We start from the raw sequence: 16,052 nt of genomic DNA, 5'->3' as shown, positions 1-16,052 counted from the left end.
ATAGGAAAGAGGGAACCAGTGCACAAAACAGGCTTTTTATTCCTTTTATTATTGTTATTCTTCTGAAATTACTTGCTCTTTATAGTTTTTTAATCAGCCCTGGTTGGAGTATTGGTATTAACTTGAATTTCTTTGTGTGTGTGTTTTTTAGTTCTAATTTTTTAACTAGAGCAAGAGGAGGGTGGAGTGAATGTCTTCTTGTCCTAATGACATGTTTGCTACCCAATCTGAATTTCAAAATCCTATAATAAAAAGAATATAAACAGTTATACCCATACAGATAAGTGACTGTGTAATCAGGTTATACGTGTTCATAAGTTCCTATGTGATGATGGCATGTCTTCTCTACAGGAGAGGCTGCTGTGGCTCGTAGATTTGATGGAGGTAGGACCAGAGTCATGTGATCACTGGGCTGCAGTGCTGTGCTTTGCAGTGGCTTTTCAACTCAAACTTTACAGACACACTGAGATCTATTATTGATGTATTATACCAACCCAGATATAAAGACTGAGATGTTTATGTTTCTGAACTATCGAGAGTGGTTAGACTTGAGTTTTTGTTTCATAGTTTACTTTTAAAATGGCTATGAGCTTTCATATTTGAGAGAAGACTGTACCGGCCAAACCTGCCCTGTTCAAAGTCTTTTATGGCTACAGTGGGTGGTGTCTTGGATGTGTGTGTGTTCGAAAAAAGACCCCAAAAAAAACTGTCTTCCACATTCATTTATTGACATACCTATTGCCATCCATACACACAGACCCCCACAGAGCACAGTGGAAAAAAAACTCTATACTGCACCTGAACACTCCTTTCTTCTTATATGGCTTCTTCTTATAGGGATTATTCCAGGATACAGTACATAATACAAAGACTGAAATCTTAACTGCTAAACTAACAGAGGTCTCAATTTTGTACAACTACAAATATACTCAAAAAGAATATAAAGTATCTACTTAAGTAAAAGTACTGAAGTACCTGCTGGAAAAAATGTACTTTAAAAGTAGTGGTAGAATGTAACTAAATAAAAGTAGTAACGTACTGCACAGACTATTTTAAATATATGTACTTTGCTTAAGTAAATGTTAAAGTGGGTACTTCACTGCATTTGAGAGTAAGTATCTGTACTTTGTACTCCACTACATCTTTGCACTGAACTGAAAAATAAAAGTATTGTCTCAGACCTGAAAGCAAACATAAATATACACATAAAAATAGAGAAAACAATTGATTCAGTTCTTTCTGTTGAATAAAATAAAATAAAATTTAAGTACGTTTTTAAATGGGTAGTTTCATACTTATACTCAAGTAGGATTTTTCATGTGATACTTACTAACTGTGCACTTTGATGAGCTTCATTTGACTGGCGCTGAATGCTACGGATGACATCACACTTCACTTTATACAGTCTGCTGTTCCAGAGCTGAGGAGTGAGAGTGTGGTGATATGGAGGAGATCACAGAGATAGCCAGATTATGGATAGATTTACAGATGCGTAATAGAATCTTGAACAGAATTTGGAACTGAACCTGAAGCCAGTGGAGCTGCTGTAGGACTAGAGTGGCGTGGTTGAAGGAGGGTGTTTTGGTTATGATTCGGACAGCTGACTTCTGTAGGAATAATAAAGTTGTTTTTGCTAGTATATTTTTGTTTCCTCAAACTATGGTAAAAATAAATCTCTCCTCCATTTCAGCAGGTCTCAAACTATAAGTAAAACCTGATTTGTACAGAACTATTAACAGTTTGCAGTGATCCAAAGTTATTTGTCATTTAGCTTATGCGTTCCTAACATGCTAATTATTCACTGCAATGAGTTTATAAGCTCTCAGACACCACTGACGGTAAAGCTAACAAAACCTAGCTTGCTAACACACATTTCCTGATTATCGGACACTCAAACTTTTTTAATAATTAGTTGCGGACAGTACACAACAGACTTACTTTGACCTCAAGGGCTGTTTTTACAATATATCTGCACACAAAGGGGCGAGACACATTTTGCTCAAATGCATGGGAAAAATGTGAGTACAGGACCTTTAAGTACAGATACCTAAAAAGGTGACCTTAATATAGTACTTTAAAGGGGCCATATTTTCTGTTTTCTGATTTATGTTAAAACATTGTTTCCTCATCAAAAACAGACCTGGAGTTGTGTTTTGTTTCATTCACACATGTTTAACACACAAACCCTGCATAATTAGGCTGAGTTTATTTTCTCAGACTGAAAACACTCTGTTCCACCTTGTGATGCCTCACTAGAATCATTTGGACGATTTCAGCCCTAGAATTTCCAATCTCTACTGAATAAAAGGTCAAAGTTAGCAGGTAACTTAAAAACAACTACTACATGACATCACAAGGTGGAAAGGACCATTTTGAGCTTTGGAGATGTAGAGAGACTAATAATGCAGGATTACTCAAACATGTAAGAATGAAACAAAACACAACTCCAGGTATGCTTTTGAGGAGGTAGCAACATTGTAACATGGCTTAAAGCTTACAACAGTCTATTTTGTGTAATATATGACCTTTTAACTTGTACTTTGTTACTTTCCACCTCTGGTTAGCAGCTGTGTACCCCATGGAGACACAAGAACATTTATTCCCTGTGGCATATTTGATTTAAAAGCTTTCATTTTAAACCCTGACTTTTGAGAAATGATGCTCTTTGACATTTTTGGCTCAGATATGAGGACTGGAAATGTTTTTGTCGCTAAAGTCTCACAAGAATCCGAGCGTTGGAACAGGTCTGAATGTGTCTGTGGTTGGTGCACTTCCAGAGGACGTGACAGAAATCGTACTTGTCACCGAGACTGCGAGAGACTGAGTGAACAGGAAAACGCCAGTGCAGTTTTTGACAAATTCATGATAGAATTTTTAAAAGAATCAAATTGTATTGTAGACACTATTTGAGTGACAGGTGCACTGGCTTATTGAAGACCACAGCAGTACAGTTGTCAGTGACGTGATGGAAGGGAGAATGTGATAGATTCCAAGATTATGCTATGGTTAACATTTTAAATGTGTAGCCGGCGAGTTTGGCTGATAATGTATTTAGTCTGATTCCATCAGTGTATGTCTTCTTGGCAACGCAAAGACCTCCTCCGTGTTTTTAAAGTCAGTAATGTCAAATCAGAGTAATTTATGTCTAGGGTGACTTGATGGAAATGAACCAAATATGGATCAGCACTTCTGTTTAAGTGGGACAAAACATGAAAATGAGGGGCAAAACATTAATGTATTTATATATATTTTTTTCTTTTTCCTTTGTTTCTCACTCCCCATTTGAATAAGACGCCTTAGTAGCTGTATTCTGCTGCATTTTGGCCAATACTTTTGCTCAAATCCATGGACAAAAGCAATGAAGACCATTCCTAAGTATTACATTAGACTGGACAGCGGCCGATTGTGCAGTTTGAGTCTGTGCTTTGTCACAATAAGGCGCATTCTGCTGTGGGTAAATGCATCATGGGAACTTTTGTGAGCCTCAGGATCACTTCTGAATAAACAGGAGTAGACAGAACTATGCAGCCCACAATAGCAGAAAGAGAGATAAGGCACGAGTCGGTCGCAGACAGCCGCTCCTCACAGAGCTAGAGCAGAGGTGAACTTATGCAGCTGTGTGCTCTCTCTCAGGCGGCCTCACTGCTCTGATGACCGTGCGCCCTTCTCATGTCTCTCCCATTTCACATCATAGTCTGCTATATAACTATACCGCATTATATTGCACAAGCCCCGACACTGCAGTAGACACTAAATGAGTGTAAATGGTGAGAGGACAGTGGCTGCTGCAGAGCGTTCTATATGTCTGCTGATGTAAAAGATTTTTGCTGCTGATAGTGAAATACAGGACAAATTTGGATTTGAGTTGAAAATGCTGTGCAGTCTATTAATTTAAAACAACTTAATAAAAGAAAGTTCGCTGACTTCCTCGTTAGAAACATGCAGTGCACAATGGGAGGTGACGTCTTTGTAAACATCACCACAACGAGCCGGCACCTCTGTTGGGTAGCTGTAGATGGCAAGCAGCAAAATGATTTCACAGTGCTGCTAAATCCTGCACGTATCACTGATTAAGAAAATCAAACTGGAAAACGAAGTAAGTACAGAGCAGTGGGCGTGTACCAGTGGCGGTGAAAACGAGACTTCATCGGCAATATGGAGTCTGGAAAATAAGCGATTAAAGATTGCTCAAACATGCGCGAGTCACTCCAAATAGAACGTCTGGTGAGTAAATGTTGAGGGGACATAACTATAACATGGCTCTGAAAAGTAAAGTTTGTAGAGTAGGTCTGTTTTAAATACAGTACTTTAACTTTTGTACTTTACTTTCCACCTCTGGTTAGCAGCTTTATGCATACCCCCATGGAGACACTGGGACATTTATTCTCTGCACGGCACATTTGATTTTAAAGCTTTCATTTTAAACCCTGACTTTTGAGAAATATTGACGCTCCTTGGCTCAGATATGGGGACTGGAAATGTTTTTGTCACTAAAGTCTCATAAGAATTCGAGCGTTGGAACAGGTCTGAATGTGTCACTCTGTTTATTTCAGTGATGCATGTGAAACAAAGTAGCTCATTGGTCACTAGGCCTGTAGACTAAAAAGGGGGCATGGCCAAAGCTCCCAAAACTATTACGTATCTCTATGTATCTGACCCAAACTGCACTCACAAGACTACACCTGCAGGGGGAGTTCATGCAAAAACAGCTATTTATGCAGACGAAAGTTCTAGGAAACAATGTATTTATATAAAGAACATAAAAAAAATACAATATCTTCAGCTAAATCACTCACTAACTTCTCTCCTCTGTTGTCTCATATAAATCTGTATCATTGAAAAAAAAAAAAAACAACAATTACAAATTTTGCTCGATCAAGACTCCATCGACCATTTAAAAGACCACAGCCCTATTGGTCACCTATCATTCTGAATAAAATGACATTTCTCTCACCTCAGATTTGCAGTGTTTCAGTCTCTGTTTGTTCTTTCGTCTCTTTTAGATGCACACTGCTGCTGTTTTGTTTCTTCTGATAACAAAGCATTAAGCCAAACACAGAGAGCAGTGTGTTCCTTAATCTCCTCAGATTTTATCCAGTCCATTTCCAACTCTTATCTGTTTCTGTTTTGTTTCAGTTTCAGACTGCTGTCTCCAATCAGAAACAATGGATCCTCATAGATGTGTTTAGAATGCATTTGGTCCTGGACTAGTCATGGTCTAATACTCATATATTTAGTGATTTTGACAGTTCCTCGCATTTGAAGTACATAACTCTTACCTTTTTTTTTATCATTCTGATTGGTTGGTTGGTTCACCCCCTAGTTGTGAATGCGCATGGCTTCATCCAGAAAATCTAGAGTTGACAGAGCAAGTTGTGAACCTGCTTCATAGTGACGCTTAATTCTTGGTTGACTAAAGACATGTGCTGCCTATCAGTCCATTAAAATGGGGCATGGCAAAAGCTCTAAACTATTATGTATCTTCATGTATCTGACCCAAGCTGCTCTCACAAGACTCCACCTGCACAGGAGATCATGCAAAAACAAGTAGGCCGGCGCTAACCCTGCCCCCTAGCTGTGAACACGCACATCTTCATTCAGAAAAAGTTTTTTTCCTATTTTGTCCCATTTAGTCCTGGCTTAGTGGTTGAATGTTTAGTGATTTCTTCTTAAGTCCTGGTTTAGTCCAGTTTTAGTCCTGGTTTACCCCTATTTAGTTCTGGTTAAGTCCTGATTTAGACCTGGTGTAGACCTGGTTTATCTTGTGTAGACCTGGTTTATCCCTATTTAGTCCTCATTTAGTCCAGGTTTATCCTTATATAGTTCTGTTTTATTTAGTAGTTTTATGTTTAATAATTTCTTCTTTAATCCTGGTTTAGTCCTGGTTCAGTCCTGGTTTATTCCTATTTAGTCCTGGCTTAGTGGTTTAATGTTTACTGATTTCATTTTAAGTCCTGGTATAGCCCAGTTTTAGACTGGTTATAGTCCTGGTTTACCCCTTTTTAGTCCTGGTTTAGACCGGTTTTAGACTTGGTTTACCCCTAGTTAGTTCTGGTTAAGACCTGGTCTAGACCTGGTGTAGACCTGGATTATCCCTTTTTAGTTCTCGTTTAGTCCAGGTTTATCCTTATTTAGTCCTTGTTTGTTTAGTTGTTTTGTTGAGTAATTTCCTCTTTAGCCCTGGTTTAGCCTACATTTAGTCCTGGTTTAGCCCTGGTTTAGTCCTGGTTTAGCCCTATTTAGGTCTTGTTACTGGTTCAGTGTTGACTTCTTTTTTTCTTTAGCCCTGGTATCTGACATGGTCTTAATTACTCCATTTGGCTGGTCTAACTTTGGTTTAACTTTAAGAATATATAAAGCCTTGAGTAAAAAACATTATCTTGGTTCTTAATCTAACGACCCCTTTAATTACTGAGCGCCCTATATCTGGACACAACCTGCACAACAGCAGCGCTTGATCAGTGAGATGCCTCTAAATTACCTCTAATTAAATTTTAATTATTCCCCTCATTAAGCGGATTACCTCCGCTCTGGTTTTATCAGATGGGATCAGCTGTAGATATATTGTAAATATATTGGGGGCCCTGATGGTGATTGGCGGCCATGATGGACACTTCTGGAATGCTGAGTCACATGTTTATGTAACAACACGTCCTGGTGATGGACAGCTGCAGAGATAGGAGAAAGAGGTCTCACTCCCACACACATGCATTGGTGAAAGCTGTGGGTGTAATTCAATGTACTGTTTAAAGGAGACATGTTTGGCTCTATTTGTGGTATTTAGTGATTAACTTATGTAGATTATGTTTTTTTAATTTTGTTCACTGTAAATCTCAATTTTGATATTTAAAGGGCCCCTATTAGGTTATTTTCTGATCTACAATACCAAACGTTTGGCTTAGAAAGTGCTTAGAAATGCAGTCAATCTATCAAGTCAAACTATGGCAAAACATGAGCTTCCAACCAAACCAAGACAACTGTAAACTCCAATGTTGAAAAGACACTTAACATTTTTATGATAAAGCTCTGACTTGTATTATGAGTATAAGCCATTGTGTGAAGCTTTTGCTTGATTTTTACAACTCATAAACTAGTGACAGTTTTCAATGACCAATACACACTGAGAGGAATCTGTATCTGCACACCCAGCTGCTCTATTACTGTACATTTATATATCATATCAAAACACAATATATAATGTGTATTTGTATATAAAATATATTCAAAACAAGTGGTATGGGTCAATTTGATGGTTCTGTCTTGAAGCTCTGGGCTTTATCCTACTCTGAGATAACAGTGTCCAGCCCCAAAGGGAGGAGTTTTAAAGAGAAACTGCTCTACTCTTGTTTACTGGCTAACATGATGATGCGCGGTTGTGGCCCTGTTGTGCACTGGCTCATCTTCACCATAGTTTAGTACCTGACCATGTGGTTGGCTTGTTGGGGTTTTATTTGCACAATGTTCCGTGTCTGTGAGAGCATGCAAGTGTGTGTGTATGTGTGTGTTTGAGAGTGTGTGCGCCGTGAGCTGCTGTAAAATAAAGTCACAAAACAAGGAATGGATGCTAATGAATGTTTAATCATGTTTAATAAAGAGGGCAGAGTTGGTGCTGTTGATCAATCAATCAATCAAACTTAATTTCTATTACAACATTAAAAACACGATTAATAAATAAATAAATAATATTAAACATAATATCTGCTGACCCTGCCGACCCCTGGTCTAGTACTTTTGGGAGGGGTTGGAGAAGTCAGGTCAATTCAATTCATTTATTTTTGTAACGCCCAAAATCACAACAACAGTTGTCTCGAAGGGCGTTCATGTTTTGGTTGATGGGGGAAACCGGAGTACCCGGAGGAAACCCATCCAGACACGGGGAGAAACATGAAAAACTCCACACAGAAAGGCCTGGGCGACCCAGGAATCGAACCCTCTTGCTGTGAGGCATGAGTGTTGCCACCGTGCTGCCAAAGGTCAATGAGGTTTTCCGTATGACCTCTCTTTCCTGAAGACACCATGTGAATCTGGTGAGCCTGGCAACTCTGAGGAGGCAGGGGAGCTTGCAGAGACTGGTCCTGGGCCTGTGGAGCATGGTGGCCCTGGGGGACCCGGATGGTTCTTGCAGCATTGGTGAGTCTGGCTGTGTTGACGAGCCTGGTACGGGCTGGAGCTTCTATTCCTTTTTAGGAGCAGAGTTCAAAGAGATGTCTCTGGGTCTCTTTGCCACCTTTTTGGGGACCCTGGTTAGCCTGGTGGCTCTAGCCAGTGTGGCAGTCCTGGTGGCCTAGGGGAGCCTGGAGGCGCTTGTGAGCCTGGCGCCGTCTGTAAGCCTTGCGGCGTTTGCGATTGTGGCTGCGCCTGGCGAACCTAATGGCCAGCCATGGGGCCTGTTTCGTGGCTGGAACCTCCTGCTCCTTTTGTAAGCAGAGCTCACCAATGAGTCTCTGGACCAATGAGACTATCGAGTCCAGGTGGGCTTGGGGAGCCTGGTGGACCTCGGTAGCCTGATGGTCCTGGAGAGCGTGGTGGTCCTGGGGAACTTGGGGAGCCTGACATCCCTGGTGAGCCTTGCAGCGTTGATGTGCCTGATGGCCCTTGTGTGTGTGGGCCTTGGGACTGGAAATCCTTCTTCTTTTGGGAGCAGAGCTCACCAATGTTTCTCTTGGTCTTTTCCTAACCTCCTTGGGGACTATCGAGCCCAGGTGGGCTTGGCGAGCCTGGTGGCTCTCGGTAGCCTGATGGTCCTGGAGAGCGTGGTGGTCCTGGGGAACTTGGGGAGCCTGACATCCCTGGTGGCGTTGATGTGCCTGATGGCCCTTGTGTGTGTGGGCCTTGGGACTAGAAATCCTTCTTCTTTTGGGAGCAGAGCTCACCAATGTTTCTCCAGGTCTTTTCCTAACCTCCTTGGAGACTAGCAAGTCCAGGTGGGCTTGGGGAGCCTGGTGGCTCTCGGTAGCCTGGTGGTCCTCAGGAGCTTTGGGAGCCTGGTTGCCCTGAGCAGCCTGACAGTCCTGGTGAGCCTGGAGGTAGGAGGTGGTGATAAAAGGGTGTTGGAGCACCTCTTCGGGGCAGATCCTGGTCTCTGGGTTGAGGTCCAGCATGCGTTTGAGCAGGTGCTCAAAGACGCACCGGTCATGCTCCTCTGTGATGTCAGAGGTCAGCGGGTTGCAAATGTGGTCCTGCTGTATGATCAGGCGAGTGGGATCCAAAGGACTGAGCTGAAACGAGCACAGGCGTCACAATCACATATATATCACATACATATATACATATCTCTGTACATAGAATCATACATGGATAGGTGTGAACAGAAGGACCTGTACGTACTTTATATCTCCACTCGTCTGTGGGCGTGGACCTGATGTAGAACATTGTGGTCAGCAGGCCCCGGTCCAGACAGGACTTGGGAGGGTGCCCCACAATCTCCACCATCAACCTCATCAGGTCCTGCTCATCTCTGGCCGGAAACAGAATCGTGCCCAGGAACATCTGAGCAGCAATGCAGCCCACAGACCACATATCTATGGCCCCATGGACAGGGGCCCGGAGAAGACTCTCTGGAGCTCTGCAAACACACACATTTTACAGTTAGTCACACATAAAATATTTGCAACACAGTCCTACCTCTACAGACCCTATATTTCACTGAGGTTTGAACTGTCAACCTTGTGGTTGATGGTCAGGTGTGCAAAATATATATTTTTAAATATTATATATGTATATGAAAAGGTAAATTAAACATATAACACACCCATATCGATCAATTATTACAAACTATTGATTAAAAGGTTTTAAACCCATTCCTTATAGTTACAACATATAGAAATCAGTGCTACATTATAGGACTGCCCCTGTGTGCGGTCACTATACTACACTGAACATGTACCTCAAGTACATGTGCCTGTAATATACTGTGCAGTACTTTCCCTGTGTATTCACGTACCTGTACCAGAGCGTCTGCCTCTCCTCTTCCTGTCTGGCGTCTCTCACAGAACACGCTAAGCCAAAGTCTATGATTTTGATGCACAGCGGCTGCTTCACGTGATCTACCATCATGATGTTATCTGGTTTCAGGTCACAGTGCATGATGCCTACATACTGTAGGAACTTGAGCGCTTCTGCCATCTGCAAATAGGCCACACGTTAGGACAATATCACCACATCATTTATCATATATTATTATCACTTCTCAAACTGTGGTGCAGGACTGTGTGTGTGTGCAGTGGTCAGAGTTAGTGCTACAGTTTAGAGTATGATACAGGCTTCTCAAACTGAGGTGCAGGACCACGTGTCAGCACCTGGTTGATGATTGGTCGGATCTCATTCAGCCTCAGACTCCTATAGGGATTCTGATTCAGAAACTCTGTGAGGCTGATGTCCAGCTTCTCAAATTCATGACAATAAAATGCCGACCATCCAAAGGAGCCGAACCAGCTCACAATGTGGAAATTGTGTGAGCCGTGTGTAGCGAGGGTCTGGAGGATGCTCGTCTGTGGGGACAAAATATTAGTCATTCACATGATTCACATAAAGAGGGGGTATTTTACTTCTATTACTCAAATATGTGAGAAATAGCCTGTTCTAACTAACCTCTTGAAGGCCGGCTATTGTGGCATATGGGCCTTTCATCACTTTGAGCGCCACTGTCTGGTTGGTTCTGACGTTGTGACAGAGAGTAACGTCTCCGTACGCCCCCGAGCCCAGCAGGCGCTGCACCTGGTACACGGTGGTGGACGACCAGATCATTCCTCCAGGGTTCATTATGTGTGGAGGGGTCAGGGTCTCCACAAATACACGTGTAGGTGCGACAAAAAGCAGCACAAGTACAGGCACAGGTAGTCTGAAGAACTAGCGCTGTGTACAAGTACAAGTAGTGGTCGACCAAAGGGCAGGAGTACAAGTACAAGTAACCAAAAGCAGGAGCTGTGTAAATGCGTGTTGACTGTTCACGAGAACCAGATCAAATGACCAATTCTAGGACCTGTCTCACAGGTACAACCGCGGGAACTCAGAGCTCAGTGGCATCGACGCCACGGCAACGGCTTGACGGCAACCGTGTCCATGATTCCATTTGATGATATCATCGGCCCATATATTAATGCCAATATATACAATGAAGATATTTATAGATTGATAATATGATGATAAGATGGAGTGGAGGTGGCCGGGTAGAGATTCAGGATGGGGCTTCATCTCAGGTGCTCAGCCCAGCAGATACAGGACCCCGCTCTGTAGATGTGCTACGGCTGAAAGACAAACTAGAGAGGGGGTGGAAGGATGGGCTTGAGATAGCTGAGACAAACTATTTTGATGGGACAGGCCGGTACAAATAGGCTTCTGGGCAGTTAGAGGTGTGGCTGAGGTGAGCTGTGGTTCACTGAAGAGGAGGAGAAAGAGGTTGAGTCGTGGTCCTGCTCCTGAATCTCAGCTAATCGTATTAACTCACTTTTATGTTTTGTTAATTATTGTTGAATGTTGATATTTGTAAAAAAAAATAGTAAAAATACAACAATACAAACAAACAAAGCTCTGGGTAATGACCGAAAGGAGAAGATGGCGGATATAAGCGGCCAAAATGAGTTTCTTCTGCAGGGTGGCTGGGTGCTGCCTTAGAGATAGGGTGAGGAGCTCGGTCACACAAGAGGAGCTCGGAGTAGAGCCGCCGCTCCTACATGTCAGGAGGAGCCAGCTGAGGTGGCTCGAGCATCTGCTCAGGATGCCTCCAGGACGTCTCCCTAGGAAGGTGTTCCGGGCATGTCCCACCGGGAGGAGGCCCCGAGGAAGACCCAGGATACGCTGAAGGGACTATGTCTCTCGGAGTAAAATAGAAGTAGTTGTGTGAAAAAATGCAGTAAATTCTGATACTTCGTTTGATATGATTTTTATGGCTAAAAAAGAATAAAAGTCTAGGTCTAGGTGAGCTATACTGGTCCATAGTGTGCTCAGTCCTTAAAGGGTTATTACCGCTATTATTTCGGCGACACCTCCTGACTACGGGTGTCATAATTGACCAATATTGATCCATATATAAGGCGCCTCGGATTATAAGGCGCACTGTGGGTTTTTGAGAAAATGAAAGGCTTTTAGGTGCGCCTTATAGTGCGGAAAATACGGTACACAAATGAAGCATAGCCATGTTTTTCAAAAATAGAACTTGCGCATATGTAAATAAAAATTTGTACTTGCTCAAGTGAAATGCCTCTATGAAGGCGCAAGATCTGTTTCTATTAATAAAGTGGAACTAAACACAAACTCCTCCCACAACCACATTTCAAATAGAGCTGCTACATTGGGCAGTACCTGGAGGACTAAAAGAGTGAGAGAGGGTGGGATATGAACATATGAGGAACAGTGTGATTGCTCTAACGCCTATCCACACTTCAAACTCTGCCCCTGCTGCCTGCTGTTTGTAATCAGAAACACCTGGCTGTAATCAGGGCAGTCTTTTGTAATGTCACTAACTACTTGAAATTGCAATGGCCACTGGCCACAGCACACACTTAGATTTAGACATTTTTGACCAGAAAGCTTAACTAGTTTGCACTAAAGTCACCAAAGATGCCTAGGACCAATGTTCCCTCTAATTTTTCACGAGTCTGAGCAAACACACAAACTCCCTGAGCGTCCCATGGACCAGTGTGAGCAACATCAGACGTGCGCACTGTGGTCATGCTGCATCGCATCCATCCAAGTTAAATGGTTTATTAAAAGAATCAAATTACCACATTTACATTTCTGTTATAAGACTTTTAATTAAGTGCTTTAGCCACTTATACAATGAAAATGACAAAAATCTTGCTCATGAACTGTGTAGTATGTTAATGCTATTGGAAGTATAAATATTTAATTTTAACTATGGCAAAACATGAGCTTCAACCAAACCAAGACAACTGTAAACTCCAGTTGAAAACACACTTAACATTTTTATGATAAAGCTCTGACTTGTATTATGAGTATAAGTCGTTGTGTGAAGCTTTTGCTGTGACTGAGTGAGATTGTCCTACTGTGTCTGGGAGACAGTCTGTTAACTCTTTTTCAGTAAATGACACGATCATTTGATTTTTACAACTCATAAACTAGTGACAGTTTTCAATGACCAATACACACTGAGAGGAATCTGTATCTGCACAGCTGCTCTATTACTGTACATTTATATATCATATCAAAACACAATATATAATGTGTATTTGTATATAAAATATATTCAAAACAAGTGGTATGAGTCAAAATAAATATATATTTACAAACCACACACTGCAAACAGTGAACAAACACACACTTCTAAATGTAAACAAACACACACTGGAAACTAAGAACACACTGTACATGTGACAGTGTGACAGTCATTCTGTGACAGTGGCTCAGTGGTTAGAAGTTGGAGGATCGAGTCCCGCTCGGACCAACTTCTCTCATTGTGTTCTTAGTTCTGTCATTGTGTCCTTAGGCAAGACACTTCACTGTGCGTTAAGGATTGGTGGTGGCAGAAAAGAGGGAGCTACTGTCTGTATGAATGCTCGTGTGCCTTTATAATCCAGAAAAATGGATACGCAACATTTTAAACTATTTGTATACGACTTAAGTTTGGACTGTGACAATGCAATCTTGATCTCTTATGATGTCTAGATTTTGCAGTATATTGTGCACCAAACTACACATGTTATCTGACTGCGAACAAACTGACATCCTGCCGACGCTCCAGCCATGCCTTACAAAACTCTAATGGAAATCACTTATGGGAATGAAAAAAAGTTTAGCAAATCCAACTTCAATGTCTCAAACAAATACGCAGTCTGCTGAGTCCAGAAGTTTGATCAGTTTCTCATCATAGAAGCGTCTCCGTGCGTGACCATGTTGTTTATCTGTCTGAATACTGAGGCTGAGTGTGCAGATAAGCTACTGAAAAGCCTCCATAGCTCCACATGAGAGACAGGGGACGTTGTGTCTGATCAAAGCGGTTTGTATCTCTGACGCTTAAAGGGCCCACTTTATGCTATGTTCTGATCTGTTATAATTCGGTTTCCTCATCAGAGCAGTGTGGTAGGAGTGTGGCAGGAGCAGTGTTGTAATGGTAATGGTATGAAAGATGAATAATGGTAAAGGGTTATAAAGATTGAGGATTCATTTTATCGTCATTTTTATGCAAACATAAAGGGTAGTCACCTGGGTAATGATAATTGAACTGCATTAGCCGTGCCCTAAGGGAGGATAACTGAAACTTGCCTTGCCCTTGTTTAAATGATAGATTAATTTAATATTGGCTATATATAACAAACCAAAAATGCGAGGGAGAGTCTGTCAGAACGGCATAATAGAACTACCTAAAAATTTATCTCACGAATAAGGTAGATCAAATTTACAGCTCATATTTTGGTTTACTCCAGTCTAATTTCAGGTTTATCCCACATACACACTCCCTGCTCTCCCCAGCGCCCCCTTTGGCCTTTGCCGTACGCTGCTCTGACAGTTCATTGATTGACAAGGCTGTATTGGGCTGCCTCGCGCGAGAGTGGGTTCCATTGGTCACACATGGCTGCAAAATGTTAACAGCTTTGACCTTTGACCTCTCCAGACGTGCAGCGGTGCAGAGTGACATTTGTACATCTGTTACAGTCATGGAGGATTACTGCTGATGTGTGTGTCAATAGAAACGGCTTACAGTGGTGTGTTTTTTGTTTATTTGCAATATATCATTCTGTATATAATTAAAGGTCCTGTTTATGTAAAATCTTTGAGCTTTAAATGTCCTACATTACACAACATTGCTGTGGGTGGCAACAATATGTTAAACACTACACAAATATAACAAATACTTCACCGGAGGACACTTCAAAAGGGATATTTGTGTCTCAGTTGTAAATTTGAGGCATAATAAATATCCAAATAACTCCACAAACTGAAGTAATCTACATTTAAAAACAATCACAAAGTCTTTACTTTAATTAGCTTAAATTTTTAATAGGGTGTTGGAATTAGCAACACCGTGACCTAGCAAGCGTGCTGCTGGGCACGGAGCCTATTTGCAACAAGAAAATACAGCTAACTTTACATTGGCATATTGTGTACTGTAGTAGTTTATCAACACCAGGCTGGAGCATGTGGTGTGGTAACTGTGTGCAGTGTTTGAAGCATGTGGTTGATTTTTACCTGTTGTGAACATTATTATTATTGTTATCATCATTTTGAATTGTCTTGGTTTCTTTTGCAGAATGACAGCGCAGTAGAAAACAATGACGACTGTCCCCCTGAAGCTCTGAACACACTCCTGGCCGATATCTCTCTGGTGAGCACTGGGCTGGAGGGATTTCTGGAGATGTTTTTTTTTTTCTGTTGTAATGAAATAAACTCACATTGCTGATTAGCAGATACCTTGAGCACACAAAACCAGGAACACGTATCCAGCTAGGGACTTGCCTGAGGTACAGGTTTGACTGCGCTAATAGATAATGTTCAAGGTCCAATGGTTTTTTTCTTGGGGTTTTTGAATTTTTTCGGCTCACCATTAAAAGAAATATATATAACTTAATTCATTCAGACACTGATCATCCCATCCTTTTGTCTGTTGTTTTGAGTTTTATTTATGTTATTGTCAGTGTCCGTCCATGTTTCAGTTTGGTTTTGTAGGAGACACAGGAGACGGTGGATCCGAGCCTCGAGATCTCTCCTCCATACAGCAGATTCAGAAGGAGAAGACAGCTCTGGTTCTGTCTCGGCCGCTGTCTCATATAGAAAATGTACTGCTGCTGTTGTATAATTTACACACTGCAGGGGTTTTTTTTATTATGCAGAACATTTTGGAGTTTTTTTTTACCAAGTTATAATGTTGTATTCTCACTTATACCTGGGGCAAGAGATTGTTGGTATATAGCCTGCTAATATTGATGCATTTATACAGACCCCAACCAAGGCATTGGGCACGTCTCTGCACATGTATAATGATGATAATAATCTGGTTATTGTTATCTGAATATTCCCAAAAAATATAGTTTTTGATCCATTTCGTCGACCCCTAACCTACGGTTGTTTCGCTTCATGAAGAACGTGAAAACATGACA

The 16,052-nt window shown here is 41.6% G+C and overlaps 1 protein-coding gene across 1 annotated transcript in view; it reads left to right on the top strand.

Annotated features, from left to right (window-relative positions):
* whrna (whirlin a) overlaps positions 1 to 16,052 on the top strand; it is a 344,555-nt gene that overhangs the window by 303,917 nt on the left and 24,586 nt on the right. Inside the window, exons 9-10 of the mRNA XM_055225688.1 lie at positions 352 to 384; positions 15,206 to 15,280. Coding sequence (XP_055081663.1) covers positions 352 to 384; positions 15,206 to 15,280 — 108 coding nt within the window. The remainder of the gene's footprint in view (positions 1 to 351; positions 385 to 15,205; positions 15,281 to 16,052) is intronic.

This window comes from Periophthalmus magnuspinnatus, chromosome 12 (assembly GCF_009829125.3).
Source record: "Periophthalmus magnuspinnatus isolate fPerMag1 chromosome 12, fPerMag1.2.pri, whole genome shotgun sequence".
NCBI classification, from domain to species: Eukaryota; Metazoa; Chordata; class Actinopteri; order Gobiiformes; family Gobiidae; genus Periophthalmus; species Periophthalmus magnuspinnatus.
This window is presented reverse-complemented; position numbering and strand designations above follow the sequence as displayed.